We start from the raw sequence: 24,543 nt of genomic DNA on the forward strand, positions 1-24,543 counted from the left end.
CACGGTAAGAGGCACCTCCGGATTCTACTGCCTGCTTGAATCCATGAATGGATAAATATCTCTATTACCCTGGAATCTATTCTTTTTCTATCCAGGCAAGCAAGTTTCATAAATTCTGAAGAAGCCTATTTTGCAAGATGCCAAACTTACTTGGTTGATCTCTGGACTACTTCAGAAAACATTTATGACTTTTACACTTGAGACAAAGGGACTGCTCTCATCTATAGATGATCATCCACCATGACGTCATGAGCATATTCAAGACTCCATCTTTAGCAATCAGACTGAGCTTGGGGATCAGAGCTAGACTGTATTTCTCACACTACATTATTCAAACTATCCTAACCATAAAATCTAACAATATGTAATAATTATTATGATGATAAAGCATATATGATGTCTCAACTGGCTAGACTAGGATACACTCAACTTTCTATTTATTTAAGACCATATGTATTTATCAGAAACAAGTATTTGTATACACAGTTGCACAACTGCATCCTCAAAATGCGTGACTACTATCCACATGCCTACTACCTGAATTGCTTTTAATTATTTGCACTATCGCCCCATCCCACCTGCACTGTTTTAAGTTGTGAGGCCTAGGGATTTGAGAGTTAATTTCAATATGAGATGAATTGAACATGCTTCCTGAATCGAGATTACATGAGTTAATTACTTACAGACATGCCTAGATACTTTGTTCTTTAATCAGAAAAAATCCAAATGGAATAATCATTTTCAGTATTTTTAAGGCCTCATGTATACAAGCTGTCAATGGTGCAGTTTTCCTTTTCGTATTTTCTGCTACTCTACATAATGTAGACTCTATAAGCAGTTATAGTTTACGTTCCATATACGGTGTCATAGAATACCTAAACCTCCAGGTTAACTTATTGAGCTTTAAAAAAAAAGCTAAGCAGCCAGGCGCAGTGGCTCACACCTGTAATCCCAGCACTTTGGAAGGCCGAGGCGGGCGGATCACGAGGTCAGGAGATCGAGACCATCCTGGCTAACATGGTGAAACTCCGTCTCTACTAAAAATACAAAAAAATTAGCTGGGCATGGTGGCAGGTGTCTGCAGTCCCAGCTACTTGGGAGGCTGAGGCAAGAGAATGGCGTGAACCCAGGAGGCGGAGCTTGCAGTGAGCCAAGATCGCGCCACTGCACTCCAGCCTGGGCGACAGAGCGAGACTCCGTTTCAAAAAAAAAAAAAAAAAACAGCTAAGCATAGTTAAGTAATACCTTTTAAAGTTTTACGATGTAAATAAACGAATTAAATTTTATAGTAGTAATATAAATTTTTAAACTCCCAACACAATTGCAAACATAAATTCTGTATGAATGAAAAATTTCACTGTAAAAAATAAATATACTAGAGGAAAAATATACTCTTACAATGAGAAAATTTTGTTTTTCCTGATTAAAAAAACCAAGAAACTATTTTTTTAAGTGACAGAGGTGATTAAGTAGAAATTTAACTGCTATATATCAAAACACACTAAAAAATGTATAAGACAAAGGACAAATTTAGGGAGAAATGTATTACATTTTTATATAACAGGTAATTTAAACACACACCCCATACGGAATGCTTACAATTCAATAAGAAAGATGAACATAGCTAACTGGGCAAAGATATGAATGGGTGAATTATTAAAAAAATACAAGTGAACAATAAACCTACAGAAATATATTTAACTTCACTACTAATTAATTAACAGATTTTTCAAATGAGTTTTTTTTAAATCTATCAGGCTGACATGGGTGAATAAAAATGACGATGCAAGAAAATGGTATATTAATTTATCTTTGGATACAATGTAAATAGGCTCAAACTTCCTTTTAGCTATTAGGAAATATCTGGGGAAAAAATAAATCTGTATTTTTTTCAGTAATTCTAATTTTAGGAGTTCATATTCAGTATTACTAGCAAAAATATGCAAAACTGTGTACAAGGACATTAACTGCAATGCAGCAATGCTCATTGTAATAGAAACTGGAAGAAACCTAAATGTCCATTAGTAGCTATATATAACTGTTATGTAAGATGTGGTAAACCTGTGTACTACATGAAGAAGAAATTCTCCTGGATGCCTCTGCCCTCCTAGGAAGAAGCTTTCTTCGTTCTCTCTGCCCCTCACTTGCTCTTCCTTATTAGATGATCCAGACATAGACATGTGCATTGGTGAAACTGTGTAAGGTCATCTTCTATATAAAGCCCAGTCTTTCTCTCTCTCTCTCTCTCTCTCTCTCTGGTTGGCTTGCTACTCTTTCTTTACCAGGGCAGTGGTTTGCTGTCCTCCAAGAAAGGCATGTGGCTCTTCAGTCACTTCACCCCAGTCTGGTTGGATATTTTCTATTCAGGGTCTATTTTCGCCTCATGTCAAAATGATCATTTCAAATTTAGCCTTATCATTGGTAAAGTAGAGACTGGATTTTAATTCCTGCCTGGCTCCTGAGTCTATTTATCAATTTGTTTAACATCTAAAGTAGGAGTATTAAATCCCCAAAGCCTAACACAGGCATTAAAAGTGGTCACCTTCAGCAGGGGGCGGTGGCTTATCATGTCTGTAATCCCAGCACTTTGGGAGGCCGAGGTGGGCGAATCACAAGGTCAGGAGTTTGAGACCAGCCTGACCAACACGGTGAAACCCCATCTTTATTAAAAATACAAAAATTAGCCGGGCGTGGTGGCGGGCACCTGTAATCCCAGCTATTCAGGAGGCTGAGGCAGGAGAATCACTTGAACCCGGGAGATGGAGGTTGCAGTTAGCCTAGATCACGCCACTGCACTCCAGCTTGGGTGACAGAGCAAGACTCTGTCTCAAAAAAAAACAAAAAAAAAAGTGGTCACCTTCTACCACTTTTGACATGTAAAGAGGTCCATGACATAGTAGATAATAAAACAAGAATATTACTAATATTACAGACTATTACTTGTTTAAAAAAGGGAGTATGTATCACTCATATTAGAGAAAAAGAAGTATTTATTTATATTGTTGAGTGTGTACACATGTACATGTATCTACACATACATATATATATGAATATGCCTAGAAAATGTTATTAACAGCAATTATCTCTGGGGAATAGTTTTGGTGGGGGGAACTTTCATTTTATAATTTATAAATTTCTGTAATTTTACAAAAGATCATTAATTCACTTATAGGATAATTGCTACATTTAAAAAAGATGGATAAAAACATTAATTCATTGTAAAAAGTTTTTTATCAAAATAAGGTGAATAGGTGACCACATGGGGCCTTGATTCTTTCTGTTGTACTGTTGCAAACAATATGTCTCCATAATTAGAAATGTGTGCATATATAATCTCCCAGACTATTACAAAATACAGTCTTTATTTATCAAGATGAAAATCTTGGAACAAGGGTTAATACTTTACCTATATGAAACTTTAGTTGATAAGGTATAAAATTATGAACAACAATTTTTTTAAAACTACATTTCAAAATGTATAATGTAAAAGTAGATTTAAACATTTAAACTAATAGTAGAATTTGATTTTAATTTTTTTTTAAGAATCGAATTCACTCTGCTGCACACAGCAGGATCTAGAGGAATTATCAGTGGGCCTGAGATGGGTAAAATCCTCAGTGTGGTAGGGAGGGGAGGTGCCTCCTGACCACGCCCTCAATGAGCATTATGCAGATTAGAAAGAGCCAAACAGGCTCTGATTTCCCCCAAGGATTGATGAACAAGTACAAAATAATAGGAAGTGACAGGAAACAGATGACTGAGGTCTAATTTAATGTCATTTGTAGAGACAATATACCTTAAATTGGTCTTTAGAAATTACAGGTTACAAATAAGATAACAGAAATGTGTTTTTATCATTTTAATTCACTAATACAAGTTTCTTTGTCAAGGGAAAGAGATTATTTGTTCTATAATACAGATAAATTTCAAATATATGTTAATTTAGGGTAATTTATGCTTCTTACCTTCAATAATTTAACTAATATAAGAAATAAATTACTATAAACACTTCCATAATTAAATATAAAGGTGAAACTTAATATTTTTATAGATTTAATATTTTAAAATATTCATGTCATATAAATCTAAGCAGGACATTTTAATAGTTACATATTAAACTGATGTGTATATATAAATACAAGTGAGTTATTTCAACAAATCTATGTCTAAACTGGGTAAGAAGTCCCACATTTTAAAAATTAAACTTATCTAAAGCAAATTCAAACATGTGTGAACAACTAAAATAGAAATTTCTTAGAAGTGCAGTGGCTCACACCTGTAGTCTCAGCAACTCGGAAGGCTGAGGCAGGAGGATCCCTTGAGCACAGGAGATTGAGGCTTGCCTGGGCAACATAGTGAGACCCAGTTCTCTAAAAATAAAATAAAATAAATAATTCATAAATAAATACATTTTAAAAATAAGAAATTTCTGTTGAAAACTAATATAATGAGAGGTTATGACATGTGTATGTGTAGATAAGAGACACATGCATAATATAGGTGTATATGTCATGTGTATATCTATTTACAAAAACTCCAGTTAACCAAAATTGTAAATCTTTTGTTAGCCACCACTTAAAACTTGTCAGCTACTTCTCTGCCTAAAAATGGAGGCAGCAGGCCTGGCACGGTAGCTCATGCCTGTAATCCTAGCACTTTAGGAGGCCAAGGTGGGCAGATCATGAGGTCAGGAGATTGAGACCATCCTGGCCAACATGGTGAAACCCCATCTCTACTAAAATACAAAAAATTAGCCAGGCATGGTGGTGTGCGCCTATAGTCCTAGCTACTCGGGAGCCTGAGGCAGGAGAATCATTTGAACCCGGGAGGCAGAGGTTGCAGTGAGCCAAGATTGTGCCACTGCACTCCAGCCTGGTGACAGAGCAAGACTCCATCTAAAAAAAAAAAAAAAATGGAGGCAGCAGGAATCCTTTTAAATTGGGCCTTTTTCCTTCTAAAAAGAAGCTCTTGAGTGGCCTTTGTTAGTTTCATAAACATAAAAGAAAAATGCAGTTAATGCTCTGGGGAAAGAGTGTCACAGATTCTTATTTATGGCTGCCCATCTCATACCTCTGCCATGCAGAGCCAAGGAGCATTTAGGGCAGAATGTGATGGAGTTCCTGCCCTCTTCCCTTTAGAGCAATTAGAGCTGTTAGTACAGCTTCACTAATGCAATGAGATGGTCCCCACTGAGGTGTGTTAATAGGAAAGGACACCAAGAAACTTCAAAAGGGAGAATCCCAGAGAAACATTGGAATTCCTGCTAATCTGGGCAGAAAGGGGTTGCAACTATTAATATGAATATTAACATTATTTTCTCCTAGTGGCAAGGGATCATAGAAAATGGGCATGATAGACATGGGTAGACAGATAGAGGATTAGATATACACAGAAATTTCCTAATGCTTATGAATTGGAATTTATAATACATACATACAAAAACTTTGAGGTAAATTTATGCTGTAAAAGCCTATAGCAGTTGAATTCACCTTTCAGAATCCATGAAGGTGCTGAGATACCACTCTGCACTCTTGAGCAGAACTTTGACTTGTTCAGCTGAAGTGGCAAACATTTGCAAAAGGGGCAGATCTACACTGTAGAATCCAAACTACTTAAGAACCCTGACCGGCCATTTAGCCCACTGTAGACCTCAATTCTACTGAAATGACAAGCAGATGTCATAAAATCAAACTAGAGATTTTTGTCCCAGATCAGCTATGGCATCTGGATGTCATAACCTCAAGGCAGGTGCTTCATAGTTCATGCACAGAAACCACCTCCAGCCATCCCAATGCTTACCTCATAGATAAGCCCAGACAGTACTAGTTACTCAGGGTCTTAGCTTTCCCCGTACAAGACAGAGATGGTCTGTGGCCTTTAATTTTAAAAGATCTCCCTCATTTTCCCACCTCTGAACCTCATGCTGAAGCCTAGATTCTGTGCTGACTGGGTTTCTTGCTTTTACTCTCAAAATAGCCAGAGTAGTCTACAAAGCATAAATCAGTTCCTCTCATCCCTCAATGTTTGGTTTCCAAATCTTTATTTTAAAAATTAATTCTACATGTGAACTTTACTTCAATAAATATGTTTATTAATTAACATAGATTGTATTTCTCTTAGAAACAACATTACAAATGGGGTGAAAAGGGCAATAAAGAAGGATCCTCCCTGCTGGGGTAAATCACTCTCCCTCCTCTACATTAAGCCTACAACAGGGAGAGGGAGATGATAGAAAAGGGAGGTAAGAGGCACACTCAACTTTTAACATTTCACAGAAGTGTCAAAAGCAAGCTATCATTTCACAAAGATAAATTATGGGAAGAAGCAGGTGCAATGTCTTTACTTTTGGTTTGTGCTGATTTGCATATTTGAAAATAGGTAAGTCTATTTGTAAGTATATACAAATTTTTATGTATAATCTGAACTATATGGACTTCAAAATGATTTTAAGTCAATTTTTTAAAAAACTAAGTTTTTAGATACTCTGATCTGGGGGACTATAAACAACTCCGGTCGATTTTGAAAAGCTGTCATAGTAAGTTAAATCACAAATGGGTCAAGTATATATGGATACAAAGGAAGAGCACAAACTAGTTCATATTATCCATCTATAAGTTAGACATAAAATAGAAAACTAGAAGCACCTCTGTAAGAAAAGATCCAAATGTTATCACTGGAAACTATCTTCTACAGAAAAACTATGTACTTCTACATGTGCCATTCCCATTGTTTATCCACTGAAACTATTCTGTTTCAGGCAAGGATATACTCAACTCAAAGGGGAATTAATTACTGAAAGACAGGATATTTTAAAAATAAGAAGTAGTAAAACACATATTATTATAAATGATACAACATTTAATCCCATATGCATGCTAATAAGATTTTCTTTCTAAATTTAACAAAAGTCACTAAAGTAATATCTCTTCATTTTTATAGAATTGTCAGAGAAGTAATATGCAAGTGGAATTCAACTGAAAAAATAGATTTTTTCATAATGTGTACTCTATATCTCTGCCCATGTCTCCCAACAAAGATAGTGTGTCCAATCTGTTTTGGCTATTGGCTATTGTTTGAAAATCTATGCTATATATTTCAAAGAAATATCAGCATTACAAAATGCAGAAATATCTCCTCTCTAAAATATGTACCCACTAAGTGGAGAAAACCTTTTTTCCTGAATTTTTATCTTTTACTTTTTATCTTTTGTCATTTGCTTTAAGAAAAAAAAAAGTCGTAATATAAAGATTTCCAAAGCAGAAAATATAATTACAAATTTTTTTAATGAATGAGAACATTGAAAAAGAAGAGAAAATATTTCTAATGTGTACTGAAGTTCTCACAAAAGCCAAAACACTAGAAAACTAATGCAATTGATAATACACATTGGTATAAAATACAAGGTATTGTCATCATTATTCTTCTCAAAAGCTTTTCTCTTGATACTCCAAGAATAAATGTTTATAGGGAAAAAATTAAAGCAATCACTTCCTTTTCAAATCCAACTTTCTATGTTTCCAATTTCAAGTCACTACTTAAATGTAACAAAAGATTCTGTTTTCCTTAAAGAGACATTCACTTTTTTAAAGCTATTATCATTAGAATGCTGCCTTGATTTTTATTTTCCCTGACATCAGGTTATTTGGGTTACATTTATTGCCCAGTGTCCAATGACATTTGCAGAGAGCTTCCAGAACTAAATTTTATCTTTTATGACATCAGCATAAATATACTTTTATAAAAGAAAAAAAGGGTCATAATAAAATGTAACAGCTAAATGTCAAACAGATGATAAGTTGGAGAGAATTAAAAACTCAGTGTCTAACTCTAAGTAACATTAATATTTCAAACCTATATTCTAACTTTTAACTTGAAGCTTTCTACCTTCATTCTTCCTCCCTCACTCCCATTAACTAGTATATTAGTTGTGTACCAAAACTGGAAAACATCCCAATATTATGACAAGGTCCTAATTTTTAGTAAAATTTGGTGGGTAGATATGTAATTTTGCTGAAATTGGATGGCAGAGCATTCTGAGCATATGAGGTGCTGCTTTAAAGTAATGAGGCTGATTCTCATGCATGGCTTGAAGAAACAGTGAAGGAGTGATCATAGCAAGGACAAGTTTAAACAAGCTTTGACCTGGAAGAACGGAGCTCTGAAGGCTGGCCAGCCCATGCCTGAGTTGGTGCTAAAGAAGCACACACACTCTCACATACATACACACACACACAGCCCACATTACAAAGCAAACAATTTAGAGCACAAAACAATTTACAGTTAAAAAAAAAAGTAAAAATTTTAGAATAAATTTAGATTTTTAACAAATGTATCTGCAAAACAGTACATGACCTGTAAAAAGAAGCTGGAGGGGATAAAGTTATGTCAAAAACAAGATTTTTTTTAACTGATCTCAAAAATTTCATTAAGAAAATAAGACTCACTCTCACAATACTTCAACCTAGCTTGAGTATCAGAATCAACTCTAGAGCATTTTCAATAAACTAGCCCCCTGGTCCTGCCCCAGGTCTGCTGCATATAAACATGAGCAGAGGCGGGACCTACGTGATTCTGATGCTGTCAGGCTTAGAAACCCCTTACTGTAAGACAGAAAATGTTGAAGATATGATATTTAGTGCATTCAAATAAATAATTGAAAGAAAGGTGACCAAAGAGTTAAATTTAGTCAAAGAATTAGACTTATTCTAAAAGAAATCTTGACAAAGGTTTTCATTCTTTCACTGGTTTATCAACAAATATACCTACTAAGGACAAGGCACTGTGCTCGACAAAGGTGGCAGGCAGTGATTGGATATGAGCAGAGAGTGATGATATGATGATGGTAATAATAGCTAATATTTATGGTTTTCTATAAGCCAGGCACCATATAAGCACATATAAATTTTACCATTTTTAGGTATTATCTCATTTTTAACTGTTTACAGGTATAATCTCACAACAATCCTATTATTAACCTCATTTTACAGATAAGAAACCTGAAAATAGGGGTTAATTAACTTGCCTAAGACCTCAGAGCTGGTTAAACACAAAAGCCTGGACTTGACCTGAAGCAATCTGACTCCAGCCCCCTCGTCTGAAACAGTACAGGATACTGGATTGGCCAGAAAATTTTTAAAAATTACTCTGAAGATATGCCATGAATTTCATGTGAATAGAAAAAGAGAAGATTTAATAACAATAACCCTATATTCTAGGAAGTCCATGTCAAAATCACCAGTGAAGATAATTTTATTTCTTTGACACAAATGACATTCTTATAAAATTCATACCACAAAATAAAATAATAAGGATTATCATGTACAATTCCTGAAGCATTTAGAAGAATCTTTGAAACGTGTAATGGGCAATATTTATCTAGGAATTAGGTCCTAATGAAAATACGCAGCTTCATAATATATTCTTGATGAAACTATTTTTGATACTTAATATTAAATGTTTCACCAAATTTAACAAAAATTACTTTTTGAATTTCCAAAAATTTAAATTCACACTGCAAAGATGTAAACATCATCACTGACAATATTCAAAAGAATGCAATTAAGGTAAATCCAAAATGGTTTTGAGCAAGGCAGTATTACTAAAATAACCTCACAAGATTGAAGTCTGCTTACTGTACTCAGGCTGTGTAATTTCTGATTTATGTTTGTTTTTAAAAATCAGATGCATTATGTTATATTTACACTTTATATTTTGTATTAAAATTTTATGTAAGACAAATCAACTTTTTAAAAATTCAACATGTCTGATTTTACAATTGATGTTAAAAACCAATTTTGAATGTGCAAAGTACCATTTGAACAAGAAGACTCTATTAGTCAGCTTGAGCTACCATAAGAAAATTCCATCGACTGGATAGCTTAAACAACAGCAATTTATTTTCTCATAGTTCTGGAGGCTGAAATCCAAGATCAGAGTGCGAGTACGGTCAAGTTCTTTCGAGGGGTCTCTTCCTGGGTTGCAAACAACTGCCTTTCTGCTGTGTCCTCACATGGTATAAAGAGAAAGACAGATCTCTGGTGCCTCTTCTGATAAGGACACTATTCCTACTGGATCAAGGGCCTACTCTTATGACTTCATTTAACCTTAATTACTTCCATAAAGGCCCTACTTCCAAATATAGTGGCATTTGGGGTAAGGGCTTCAATCAGAGAATCTAGGGGGAACACAAAGTCCATAATATTCCATATCTGGCCCCCTAAAATTCATGTCCTTCTTGCATGCGAAACACACTTATTTCACTCTAATTGTCCCAAAGGTCTTCACTCATTCTACCATCAATTCTAAAGTCTAGAGTCTCAAGTAAATGTCATCTAAATCAGATATGGGTCAGACCCAAGGTATAATTCATCCTGAGGCAAAATTCCTCTCCAGCTGTAAACTTGTGAAACTAGACAAGTTATATGCTTCCAAAATACAATAATGGACAGGCATAGGATAAAGTTTCCATTCCAAAGGAAGAAATCAGAAGGAAGTGGTGACATGTCCCAAACAAGTCAAAAACCTAGCAATGAAAATTCTATTAGATCTTAATAATCTTCTTTGATTCAATACTCTGCCTTCCAGGCCCACTGGGGTGGTAGTGACCTTCCCCTTTTGTCTCTCCGCCCCATCCACATGGTTCTGGTGGGTCCTGGTCCTGCCCTTCGAAAGATAAAAGGCAGGATATCTGACAGCCTTCCTTCATTCTGTCCCACTTTCTCTGTTCCCTTTAGTTCAAACTGGTAGTATCTCTGCTGGCATAACCCCATCTCTATTCCTGGTCTCTGCTGAGATAGCTAATTAAGTTTGTGAATCACACCCATGATCTCTTTATCAAAGGGTTGCTCAGCCACACCTTTAACGTTCTCTTTAGAACAAGCTTCCTCATTTTTTGCAATATGGATGGGCTAAGAATTTTCTAAATCTTTAAGCTCTGGTTCCTTTTTGCTTAACAATTCTTTCAATTCATCTCTCTCCTTTCACATTTTATTATAAGTAGTCAGAAGCAATCAAGAGGCTCTCCCAACACTTTGCTAAGAAATCTCCTCAGCTGAAAATCCAATTTCATCACTTGTAAGTTCTACCTTCTGCAAAACACTAGAACACAATTCAACCAAGTTCTTTGCCACTTTATAAGGATTACCTTTCCTCTAGTTTTTTGTTTTGTTTTTTGTTATTTTTGAAACAAAGTCTCACTCTGTCACCCAGGCTTGGGTGCAGTGGTGCGATGTCGGCTCACTGCAACCTCTGCCTCCCAGGTTCAAGTGATTCTCCTGCCTCATCCTCCTAAGTAGCTGGGATTACAGGCATGCACCACCACGTCCAGCTAATTTTTTGTATTTTTAGTGAAGACACAGTTTCACCATGTTGCCCAGGCTGATCTAGAACTCCTGAGTTCAGGTGATCCACCCACCTCAGCCTCCCAAAGTGCTAGGATTACAGAGTGAGCCACCACGCCTGGCCTCCTCTAGTTGCTAATAACATCTTGCTAATTTCCACTGAAACCTCACCAGAATTACTCTTAACATACATATTTCCAGCATCACCTCAAAACTCTTCCAGTCTGTACCTATCACTCAGTTCCAAAGCCACTTCCACATGTCTAGGTATTTGTTACAGCAATATTCCATATCTTGGTAACACAATCTGTCTTAGTCAGCTCAGGCTGCTATAACAAGCTACCATAGGCTGGGTGATTTAAACAGGGAAATTTATTTTCTCAGAGCTCTGGAAGCTGGAAGTTTAAGATCAGGGTGTTAGTATGGTCAGGTTCTGGTGAGGAGTCTCTGAGGGCTCTCTTCTGGCTCGAAGATGGCTGTCTTCTGGCAGTGTTCTCATATGGCAGAGAGAGAGTGTATGCTCTCTGGTGTCTTGCCTAGTAATCCTATTGGATCAGGGGCCTACCCTTATGACCTCATTTAACATTAACTACTCTATAAAGGCCCTATTCCCAAATATAGTCACATCAGGGGGATAGGACTTCAATATATAAATTTCGGGAAGACATAAATATTTGGTCCATTGCAAAAAGAATTTTGTTAATTAACAGATATATTTATAATGTTTAACCTTGAAAGTAATATAATTCGTGCTAATAAAAACAATAAACTATGTATATACTGAAATATCAAACATTAAAATATTATACATGATTCTGAAATAGTTACATTGGTACAATCATTTTGAAAGACTTACCAAGAGTTTAATATAGTCACCAACTTAGACTCAATAATTTTCAATTTGAACATTATCCTGAATAAATAATTGCGAAGAAATTGATTTCAGGAAAAGAAAACAATGATGTAATTATATTACAATAGGAGAATGGTTATTATGTACAATAGCACATATCCATAGTTGACCTCTTTAGCATTGCTCAGACATATCATTAACTATTATTTGATAAATAAGTCACAAAGGGTATGTATGTATGCATGCATATGTGGGAAAATGAGGAGAAATGAGAATCTTATAAATTGCTGGTCAAAGTGTTAACTAATACAATAGCCATATAATGTAAATAGACAATAGCCCACAATGATATGCATACTGCATACTTTTTTCATACTAATTTTACTTCTAGATATATACCCTGGAGAAATTTTAATACATGCACATGAGTTTTACATAAAGTACACAAATATTTGTAGGAGCATTGTTTGTTACAGTAAAATTTGGAAAGACACTAAATGTCTGTCAACAAGTAATAAGTAGACTATAGTATATTCATACAATAAAATGAATAAATTACTGTGTGGAAGTTAAAAGTCAATGCATAACATCTTTATATTTCAGCATAAATATGTCTCATAAATATAATGTTGCAAGTGCAGAGTGACATGTATAGTATATCATTTATATAAAGTATAAAAAAGGCAAAACACATATATATGTAATATATACATATAAATATGAACGTATATGCTTTAATATACACATATGCATATATACATATGATTGGTTTGGCTGTGTCCCCACCAAATCTCAACTTGAATTGTATCTCCAAGATACAATCCCACATGTTGTGGGAAGGACCTAGGGTAGGGGGAGGTCATTGAATCATGGGGGCCGGTCTTTCCCATGCTAGTCTCATGATAGTGAATAAGTCTCATGAGATCTGATGGGTTTATCAGGGGTTTATGCTTTTGCTTCTTCCTCATTCTCTCTTGCTGCCACCACGTAAGAAGTGCCTTTAGCCTTCCTTCATGATTCTGAGGCCTCCCCAGACATGTGAAACTGTAAGTTCAATTAAAACTCTTTTTCTTCCCAGTCTCAGGTATGTCTTTATCAGCAGCACGAAAACAGACTAATACAACATATATGTAAATATATATATATACATATATATAAGGACATCCTGGTCAATAAATGGTGCTGGGATAACTAGCAAGCCACATGTAGAAGAGTAAAACTGGGTCCACATCTCCCACCTTATACAAAACTCAACTCAAGATGGATCAAAGATCAAAATCTAAGACCTGAAACCATAAAAATTCTAGAAGATAACATCAGAAAAACTCTTCTAGACATTGATATGGGCAAAGAATTCATGACTAAGAACCCAAAAGCAAATGCAAAAATAAATAAATAGGATCTAATTAAACTAAAAAGCTTCTGCACAGCAAAAGAAACTATCAGCAGAGTAAACAGACAACCCACAGAGTAGGAGAAAATATTTGCAAACTATGCAGCAGACAAAAAACTAATATCCAGAATCTACATGGAACTCAAGCAAATCAGCAAGAAAAACACAAATAATCCCATCAAAGCGTGGGAAAAGGACATAAATAGACAATTCTCAAAGGAAGATATACAAACAGCCAGCAAACATATGAAGAAAATGCTCAACATCAGTAATTATCAGGGAAATGGAAATTAGAACCACAATGAGACACCACCTTACTCCTGCAAGAATGGCCATAATTTAAAAATCAAAAAATAATAGATGTTAGCATGGATGTGGCAAAAAGAGATGTACCACTCTGCTGGTGGTAATGTAAACTAGTACAATGACTATGGAAAACAGTATGGAGATTTCTTAAAGAACTGAAAGTATAAAACTACCATTTTATCCAGCAATCCCACTACTAGGAGTCTACCAAAAAGGAAAAGAAGTCATTACGCGAAAAAGACACATGCACATGCATGCTTATAGCAGCACAAGTCACAACTGCAAAAATATGGAACAAGACTAAATGCCCATCAATCAACAAGTGGCTAAAGAAAATGTGGCATACATACATCATGGAATACTACTCAGCTATAAAACGGAATGAATTAATGGCCTTTGCAGCAACTTGAATGGAGCTGGAGGTCATTATTCTAAGTGAAGTAACTCAGGAACGTACAATATCCAGAAAACTAAATATTTTACGTTCCCACTTATAAGTGGGAGCTAAGCTATGAGGAGGCAAAGGCGTAACAATGATATAATGGACTTTGGGGACATGGGGGAAAGTTGGGAGGGAGTGAAGGTTAAAAGACTACATATTGGGTACAGCATAAACTGCTCAGGTGACAGGTGCATCAAAATCTCAGAAATCACCACTCAAGAACTTATCCATGTAACCAAAAGCTACCTTTTCCCCAAAAAACTATTAAAATAAAATAAAAGAATAACAATATATACATATAAATATGTAAATATGTGTTATATATACATATGCATACATGCTAATGTGTACATATACATATATGTAATACATATAATATAAAATATGACTGGAGATTCAGATAATGGTTACCTCTAGAGAGGAAGCACAGGGAAGAAAAATTATATATATATATATCTAGATAGATATATATCTATATCTACCTAGATACATATAGATATAGATACGCTTTATTTCCTGAAAAAAACATCTGAAGAAAGGATTTGATCGAGTTGGATTTGGCTTACAGAAATGTTTATCCCAATCTTTCATGTCTGGAGTATTTCATTATTTTGAAATAAAGAAAACAAAGAAGTACATTCCTATTCCATATAGGAGAACAGGAAACACAAAGCTAGGAAGGAGTATAGTATGGTTATTGAACAGTGATAATATTAGCTTGACTTAAGAAGAGATTCTAGTATTAAGGAATGAGGAGAAATAAATATGAACTGATAGGAGAATCCTGATGATGTAATACTTAAGGAACCACGCTGAGGAATGTAAGAGGAAAGATAGTATTTGTATTTGGAATATAATTTTCTCTTATATTTGAAATTTTGAAACTAAGTGACTTAATTCCAGGCAAGCTGCTGTATCTGCAGCTTTCTACTCTAATGGCTTCTTGCAGAACTGAAGGTGACTCATGTCCTAGTTCAGCCTGGTGGCTATCACAGAAACAAACCAAAATAAAGTACCCAGAAAAAAGGACTGGAAAAAAAAACAAAATAAATGGCAAACTAATATTGTATAACTAGAGTCCAGAAAAATAAGAAAGAGGGTTAGGAATAGAAAAAGTATTTTAAGACATAAAGGCCAAAAATATAACAAAAATTAGAGCCACACATATCCAAAAAATTCAACAAACTTTAAGAAGGTAAACCCCCGAATAAAAACACAAAAGACACTTCATGATCAAACTGCCAAAAAAAAGTGATCAATATAAATTCTTAAAAGCAATAAAAGAAAAAGTCATTATATAAAGACGTACTAAGGTAAGAATACTATCCAATGTTACATCAGAAACTTGTGATGAATAGAACAACATCTTTAAAGTCTGGGGAAGAAAATCTACTGACTTATTCCAAACTCAATGAGAAGGACGGAAGATCTCAAAAAAGCAAGATCTCATCTCTAAAAAAAAAGAAAGAAAGTTTTAACAAAAGACATTAAAAGAAGTTCTTCAGGCAAAAGGAAGACAACCTAAGAGGACGCTTGGATTTATTAAGGAATAAAGACTATCAAAACTCATAAGTATGTGGGTGAAGAAAAAGACATTTTTTCTCATTTTTAAATCTCTTTTAAAAGTTTCTGTTTATATAAGAATACAACAAGATTTTCTGGGGAAAATAACAGATAAAAATAAAATATACGACAACAGTGGCACAAAGAATAGGAAGGATAAATAAAAACATACGTTTCTTACATTATAATGAATAAGTATTATTCAAAGATGGAGTATAAAAAGCTAAATATATAAACAAAACATCCTAGAGCAACTACACATACACTCATGCATACAAAGCAAGCCAAAAAGATATAGCTAAATAAGCTTATGGTAGCTGTGTTAGGCCATTTTTGCACTGCTATAAAGGAATGACAGAGGTTGGATAGTATATAAAGAAAAGAGGTTTTATTGGCTCACAGTTCTGTAGACTGTACAAGCATGGCTCCAGCATCTGCCTCTGGTGAGGACCTTTGGAAGCTCATAATCATGGTAGAAAGTGAAGGAAGAGTCAACACATCAAATGGTAAGATGAGGAGCAAGAGAGAAGGGGGAAGTTCCAGGCTTTTTTAAACAACCAGGTCTCACGTGAACCAACTGAGCAAGGGGATGTTGCTAAACCATTCAGGAGGGATTTACCCCCATGATCTAATCACCTTCCACCAGGCCCCACTTCCAACAGTGGGAATCACATTTCAACATGACACTTGGGGGAAAAAAAATACTAACTATTTCAGTAGCAATGAAGTGACCAAAAATAAACTTATTTTATCCAAAATAAAGCAGTTTAAAAAGATAAAATGATAAACAAATGAGACAAATAAAACACAAATGACAAGATAAAATAATTAAACCCAGTCATATTAATAATTATATTAAATGTAAATGGTCTAAACATCCCAATTAAAAGAAATTTTCAGAATGGAGAAAATAGCAAGGCCCAAAATATTCTTTCTACAAAACAGAATATAAAGATATAGATAAGTTAAAATTAAAGGATAGAAAAGTAAAAGGACATTATTTTATAATAACATTTGTGAAAAGAAAATCAGAGTAGCTTTATTAACATAAAACAAAACGGACTTCAGAACAAAGAATATTACCAGGAATAAAGAGGAACATTTCATAAGGATTTTTTAAGTTAATTTATCAATAAAATATAGCAATCTTAAAATAATACGAACCCAATAACAGCACTTCAAAATATATTTAGAAAACATTGTTAGAATTGAAAGGAGGAATAGACAAATCCAAAATTACAACAAGAATAACAGAAGATGTGAAAAACACTATCAACTAGCTTGAACAAACTGACATTTAAGAACACTCAAATCAATAAGACAGAACAAACATGGAACATTAATTTGGATATATTTTGAGCCATAAAGTAAATCTCAAAAATTTTCAAAGGATTAAAATTATACATAGTATGTTATCTGACCACAATGGAAACTAGAAACCAATTACAGAAAGATATACAGAAACCCAAAAATAATGGCAAATTAAACAACATATTTCTAAATAACAGATGTGAAAATCACAAGAAAAACTTTAAAGTCTTTTGAATTAAAGAAAAACGAAAACAGGATACTGAAATTTGTTAGGCATAGCAAAAGCAGGGCTTTGAGGGAAATTTATAGCATTAAATGCTTACAATAGAAAAGTAGAAAGGTCTAAATCAATTATCTAAGCTTTTGCTTTATGAAACTAGAAAAAGAAATATCAGTTAAACCCTACATAAGCAGAAGTAAGGAATTAATGAAGCATAAAATCAATGAAATAAATAGCAGACCAAACATAGAAAATCAATTAGATGAAAAGCCATTTCTTGGAAAACATCAATAAAATTAATCAACTCAGCTAGACGAGTTAAGTAAAAAATGAGAGGTTAGAAATTGCCAATATAAGGAATTAAAAAGCAAATTCTATAGACTTCAAATGAATGATAATAAATATTATAAACATCTTTATGTCAACAAATTTTCAATTTAGGTTAAGTGAACAAATTCCTTCAAAGATCATTAAACTACTAAAGATCAAAAATAATTATGTAACATAAATAGCTACATGTTGAACATAAAGATAGGAACATGGAGGAATACTGGAAGGGGGAAAGAGAGAGAAGGGCTGAAAAACTACTTATTGAGTAGTATGCTCACTACCTGGGTGATGGGATCATTTGTACCCCAAACCACAGAATATAGCCATATAACAGACCTGTACATATACCCTGCCAAATGTAAAATATAAGTTGAAATCATATAAGAGTAAACAAATAAATAACACAATATGTCTACTAAAAAAATTTTAATTCATAATTTAAAACCTACCTGTAAACAAAACTCCAGGCCCAGATGGTTTTACTAATGAATTTCACCAAATACTTAAGAAATAATAGAGGTGGCAAACAAACTTGGAAAATAGAAGAGGAAGAAATACATCTCAACTCATTTGATGAAGCCAGCATTACCCTAATACCAAAATCAGACAAAGATATTAAAAGAAAAATAAACTATGGGCCAATGCCCCTCAAGATCAGAGATATAAAAATCACTAATAGCATTTAATAAATCAATTCAAGTAACATATATAAGGAGGATAATACATAACATATATGTAAATACTACATGAACAAGTAATGTTTATCTCAGAAACATAAGGTTTAACATTTGAAAATGAATCAACGTAATTCACTATATTAACAGTAAAAATATGTATATGAAAATCTCAATTATTGGAGTAAAAAGTATTTGAAAAAATATGTTATCTAAATTATGACCTGAATAATCAGACATGAGACCCACAAATTCTCACACAGTCCCCAGGAAACAAAAAGGTAGCAAAGTTGTAAGCCAGAAAGGCCTCAGATATTAAGGGCCAATGACCAATTGGCATTTATATCTGGAATGAAAGCATGGCGCAGCATAAGGAAATAAATGAATGTAATTCTCCACATTAACAAAATGAAGACTAGAAAACACAATGATGATCTAAATTGGTGCAGAAAAAGCATTTGGCAAAATTCAATACACTTTATGATAAAAACACTCCAACAAAGTAGAGATGGATGAAAATAAAAGCCATATATGAAAAGTCCACAGCTAACATCACATTCAACAGTAAAAGACTGAAAGCTTTTCCTCTAAAATCAAAAACAAGAAAAGGATGCCCACTCTCACCACTACTATTTAATATAATACTTAAAGTCCTAGCCAGAACAGTTAGACAAGAAGAAATAAAAGGCATTCAAATTTGGAAGGAAGAAGTAAAATTATCTCTGTTCACAGATGAGATTATTTTACATATAGAAAGCCCTAAAAATTCCACACAAAAATCTTTTACAACTAATAATTTCAGCAAAGTTGCAGGATACAAAATTAATGCACAAAAATCGGTTGCATTTCTATATACTAAGAATGAGAAACCAAAAAGGAAATTAAGAAAACAATGTAAATATACTTAACACTACTGCATTGTACACTTAAAAAATGGGTAAATGGGTGAATGTAATGCTGTGTGTTTTTTTACAATAAAAAATAGTCATAAAAAATATTAAGGGCCAAAAAGAAAAAAATAGAAAAAAAAAGAAAAAATATATTAAGGGACAAAACGCCTACAATTACTACACTGCAGAGGCTGAGGGGTGGTTCATGTAGGCCAAGAGCAAGATGGAAAAATGCGGTACTAGTTTACAGTCCCACCAACAGTGTAAAAGTGTTCCTATTTCTCCACATCCTCTCCAGCACCTGTTGTTTCCTGACTTTTTAATGATTGCCATTCTAACTGGTGTGACATGTCCTTTGTAGGGACATGGATGAAATTGGAAATCATTCTCAGTAAACTATCGCAAGAACAAAAAACCAAACACCGCATATTCTCACTCATAGGTGGGAATTGAACAATGAGATCACATGGACACAGGAAGGGGAACATCACACTTTGGAGACTGTGGTGGGGTGGGGGGAGGGGGGAGGGATAGCATTGGGAGATATACCTAATGCTAGATGACGAGTTAGTGGGTGCAGCGCACCAGCGTGGCACATGTATACATATGTAACTAACCTGCACAATGTGCACATGTACCCTAAAACTTAAAGTATAATAAAAAAAAAAGAAAAGAAAAATGCGGTACTAACTCAGCAACAGTCAAGCTAAGACTGCAGTGTCCAGGGTGCACTCCCATCCACCCAGAGAGCATCCAGCATCAGCTACTGACCTCAGCAACAGACAAGACCAGTCATCTCTGCAGTCAGACACCATCTGTCTCAAAGGACCACCTTTCTCTCCCTTGAACCATAATGACTCCAGAATATTTTACTCACATGCTATCTCAAAGAATTTAGAAAACTGGGTAACCTTTACTTAGAAAACTATGTACCAACATTTTAAGTTGACATTTAAAATTTTTTATCATTAGCTTAAAAACAGTTACAAAGTATGTAATTTCTGGCATGTTATAAATATTGTCATTACCAAAGAAAACTGTTAAATTGGTTTTTAAAATCTATCCGGTGAGGTGAAACACCAGAGCAGTTTTACACCAATAATTATCCATTTTTTAATAAAACATGAAAAAAACTCTCCTTTAACATTCAGAAAGTTATGAAATTTTTTTGTTTTTGTTTTTTTGAGACAGAGTCTTGCTCTGTTGCCCAGGCTGGAATGCAGTGGCACGATCACACCTCACTGCAGCCTCGACCTCCAACGCCCAGGCAATCCTCCCACCTCAGCCTCCCAAATAGCTGGTACCACAAGCATGCATGCACCATCACATCTGGCTAAATTCTTTATTTTTGTAGAGATGGTGTCTCCCTATGTTGCCCAGGATGGTCCCGAAATCCTGGGCTTAAGCAATCCCCCTGCCTCTGCCTCCCAAAGTGCTAAGACAATCAGAAAGTTTACATCCTTCCTTTTTCTCCTCAACTTTGTATTTCTATCCCACTTCTTCCTTAACAGAAATACATATATAACAGCAAGGAAAGATTTGGAGCCCTATCACAAGTTTATGACACTAATATTTTCAAAGTGTCCCTTTGTTTGGTGCCTGGAGGTTTTTACACAAGGTGATATGCCAGAATAGACTCAGGATGAGGAAGAGGTGTGCTTTGCCTTTTTAAAGGGTGAATGGAAAATGGGAAAAGAGAAAAGAGACGGCATTCCCTTACACTGCAGGCACATTCTCAAGCAGAATCATTTTAGTAAAAAGTGCATATAGGAGTTGGGAATCTGGACATTCATTCTCTTAAAATCACTGTACATCTCCTGCTCTTTGTATACCTTCAGGGGAACAACCCCAATTGTTACTTAATAAGCCCTTCTCCTCCATAAACACTCATGACTTCTTGGAGGGAACACAGAAAAAAATGGCAGAAAGATGAACATCTGAGCATCTTTATTCAAAAGGCTGAGCGTTGCCTAAATAAGCTGGTTAAATTATTTGGTCTGAATCAAATTTAGTTTTACTTTTCTCCCACCACCATGTGTGAAAGATAAAATAAGATTTAAACAAAATAAGGAAAACACTTCTTGGCATGTCTTGTATGCTGTGAGTGGATTTGCTCTCCTGCAGTGTGTATCTTCTTCCTAAAGTAAACTCTAGCATATGCTTTCCAAACTCAATGACTTGCTTTCCCCATCCACACTATCCAACCACGTTAGGATCTCAGATCCTGAAACTGAGGAAGGTCTTCTGACCTTAGTCTTACATTCAAAATAGGCCACAAATTTAGCCTTTTTTATTATCTGCAAATAAAGTTACACATACAATCAAGAAGTTACACATACAGTGACAGGATACTCTGGAGAAGACAGTCATTTTGAAATATCTGTCCCATCACCAGATCATGCCCCCAACAGGGGTTATGAATTAATATTTTTTAGAAATCTTTTAATTATCATGTAAATAGAACAATTATATCATACTGTGCTTTTTGTTAATAGAGTTAATTTTAAGGGTAATCATCTAAAATATACTTAACAGTTTTAAAATCCTGTTTTGGCATTTCTTCATTATTTAATATGCTGTGAACTTTAAAAAAATATAACCACTCTCAGCCTCTGAGAGGTCCTATCTATACCCACTGCCCTTAATTCTTCAACGCCAATTTTTTCTTTAATCCTATTCACTCTAAGTTTTCATTATCTTCCAAAGGCCGCTGATATCCTTTTTTAAAAATCACATATAACCTGCTTGAAATCTTGTTCACTCCTGACTTCATGCCACTGCCTATCTCAATCTCCTTCTCAAACTCTGCCCATAGTTCAGTTAATAAAACATGCCTTACATTTGCTAATGAAGATAGGCTTTAGTGCCATTACAACTCTATCTTGCTGTCTCACCTTAGACAAGGACCTTACTGCCATTGGTCTTAATTACTTTATAATATTAATAATAAAGATGCTGGTGATGATAGCTAATCCCCAGTGAGCACTTACTAGGTTCCAGGTACTGTTTTAAGAATCTTTGGTGGCTCATGCCTGTAATCCCAGCACTTTGAGAAGCTGAGGTGGGCGGATCATCTAAGGTCAGGAGTTCGAGACCAGCCTGGCCAATATGGTGAAAACCTATCTCTACTAAAATACAAAAATTAGCCGGGCATGGTGGCATGTGCCTGTAACCCCAGCTACTCAGGAGGCTGAAGCAGGAGAATGGCTTGAATCTGGGAGGTGGAGGTTGCAGTGAGCCAAGTTCGTGCCACTGCACTCCAGCCTGGGTGATACAGCGAGACTTCGTCTCAAAAAAAAAAAAAAAAAGAGTCTTATATACCTTATTTAATCTTCACAACAGCTCAATGAGGTAAGTATTATTGTCTTATTATCTATAAAACGAGAGGACTGGATTATGCAGCCTTTAAAATTCATTTCAACCTCACTTTCATTCTATTCATGCTAGTCTTTCTTTTATTTAAGTTCCCATAATACATAGAATCTGTATCACATATTTTAGCACTTATTTTTATACTGATAAGTATATTTCCTAATAGCTTCACATGGGTATGCTTTGTCTCCAAAACAAGAAAGTTAGCTTCCTGAAGGTTAGGCCTTAGAGAATCCTCCTGTATTTTCAACACTGGTTAACACACAGACAGAGCACATAAGCGGTACTCAACACTTCATCATTTGAGTTTGTCTTCTTTGGTTCTCTAATTACTTTTTTGGGGTGGGGAGGTACCCAAAAGATAAGGTTAAATCAGTGACTGGTAGAATTGTAGTCCCTAAAGATGCCACACTATATAGTTCACTTATAAGGATCTTAAGAGACACTGAAGGGCCTAAAGGTGTCCACCTGGTGGTTGGATGGCAAACAGATTGTGAACTATATGTGTTTTGTTTTGTTTTCAAAATATTTGCTTTGTTTTGCTTTATGAGGACTGGAGCATCTTACCTACCCAACACCAAATTAGATCCTGATCATGTTAAAAGATTTGTCACCTTGTTAATCACAGAATGAGGAATCCAATGCCAGAAGTATAAATGGAGTATCTGACCGAATTTTTGCCTTCTAAAAAAGAATTGTCCAGTGGAATTTTCAGTGATGATGTAGCTATTGAGTAATCAAAATGTGGCTAGTGAGACTGAGGAACCCAATTTTCAATTTTATTTAATTTTAATTTAAAAACACAAGGGATAGTGTATTGTGCTGTACAGTTCTAAAAGATGTAACTCACCTGTGGTTTGCCAAGGCTGAAACCCTTTCCAGCACCTTTTATTTATGCTGTAATTCTTTTCTCTAAAGCTTTCAACATTTACTTCCCAGTCACACACATTAAGTGTTGATAAATGAACTCTTGCCATATCTTTTTCCCATGCATGACTGGCTATGTTCAGAAACTTCAAATATTTTAGAAATGTAACAGGATACTGATTATTTTAGGGAGGTTATGTAAAATTGATTTTCTAACATAATTGAGAAAGTTTTATGAAAGAGAGCAATAAATTAATGTTACATTAATTCCCACCTTTTGCAACATATATAAAATAAGAGCAAAGAATGAATTTTATTATTTGAAAATCAGAAGTTTGTTGTAAGATTGATGTTTACTCGAACTAACGCTACTAACAAGAAGTGAGGAAGCCACTATATATGTCTCTGAATAAAATAAAGCAAAGCAATGATTCCCAAGATGTTTACAATTGCTTTATCAATCATTAGTCAGACTTCTCAAGAACCAAAGATCTTAACTAGCAATCATTGACAACACTGATCCATTTGAATAGTAAATAGAAAATACTAGTCAATCCTTAAGAGAGTTGGTTTTCCTCCTACTAAGAATGTGTATTCAACACCGTTTTAGTTCTTCAAGGAAAAAAAAATTCATATTCTTGTCCGTTCACACGAACCTCTCAGTGAGCATTATTGTTTTGGGAGGAGGGGGCAGGAGGCAGGGGGCCCAGGATGTTGACAGAACAGATAGGATGTCAGGTGAAGATAGAATGCTATGCCCTCTCTAACCAGCTGAAGACTCGGCATGATTGTTTTCTTACAAATAATACCTGTGGGTGTTGAAACTGTTCAGGGAATCTATCAAACACACTCTTTCACTTTGCTGCTGTAACTCTATAAAATTTATTCTCATTTCAAAAGAGTCATAGGCAATAATACCTGTAGGTGGTTGAGTAATTTAAAGAACATTTGTCAGGTCTACTTTCAAGTACTTTGCCTGGACA

The 24,543-nt window shown here is 34.8% G+C and overlaps 1 protein-coding gene across 5 annotated transcripts in view; it reads right to left on the reverse strand.

The window, feature by feature from the left end:
* DCDC1 (doublecortin domain containing 1) overlaps positions 1–24,543 on the reverse strand; it is a 401,001-nt gene that overhangs the window by 248,702 nt on the left and 127,756 nt on the right. The window contains exon 10 of one of the 5 annotated variants that reach the window (XM_055356897.2): positions 3,862–4,370. The exons of the other annotated variants lie outside the window; for them this stretch is intronic. Within the exon in view, the coding sequence (XP_055212872.1) occupies positions 4,239–4,370 (132 nt within the window). The 3' untranslated portion in view covers positions 3,862–4,238. Of the gene's footprint in view, positions 1–3,861; positions 4,371–24,543 lie in introns of those variants that run through there. 5 annotated transcript variants of the gene reach the window in all.

This window comes from Gorilla gorilla, chromosome 9 (genome assembly GCF_029281585.2).
Source record: "Gorilla gorilla gorilla isolate KB3781 chromosome 9, NHGRI_mGorGor1-v2.1_pri, whole genome shotgun sequence".
In the NCBI taxonomy this organism is placed as follows: Eukaryota; Metazoa; Chordata; class Mammalia; order Primates; family Hominidae; genus Gorilla; species Gorilla gorilla.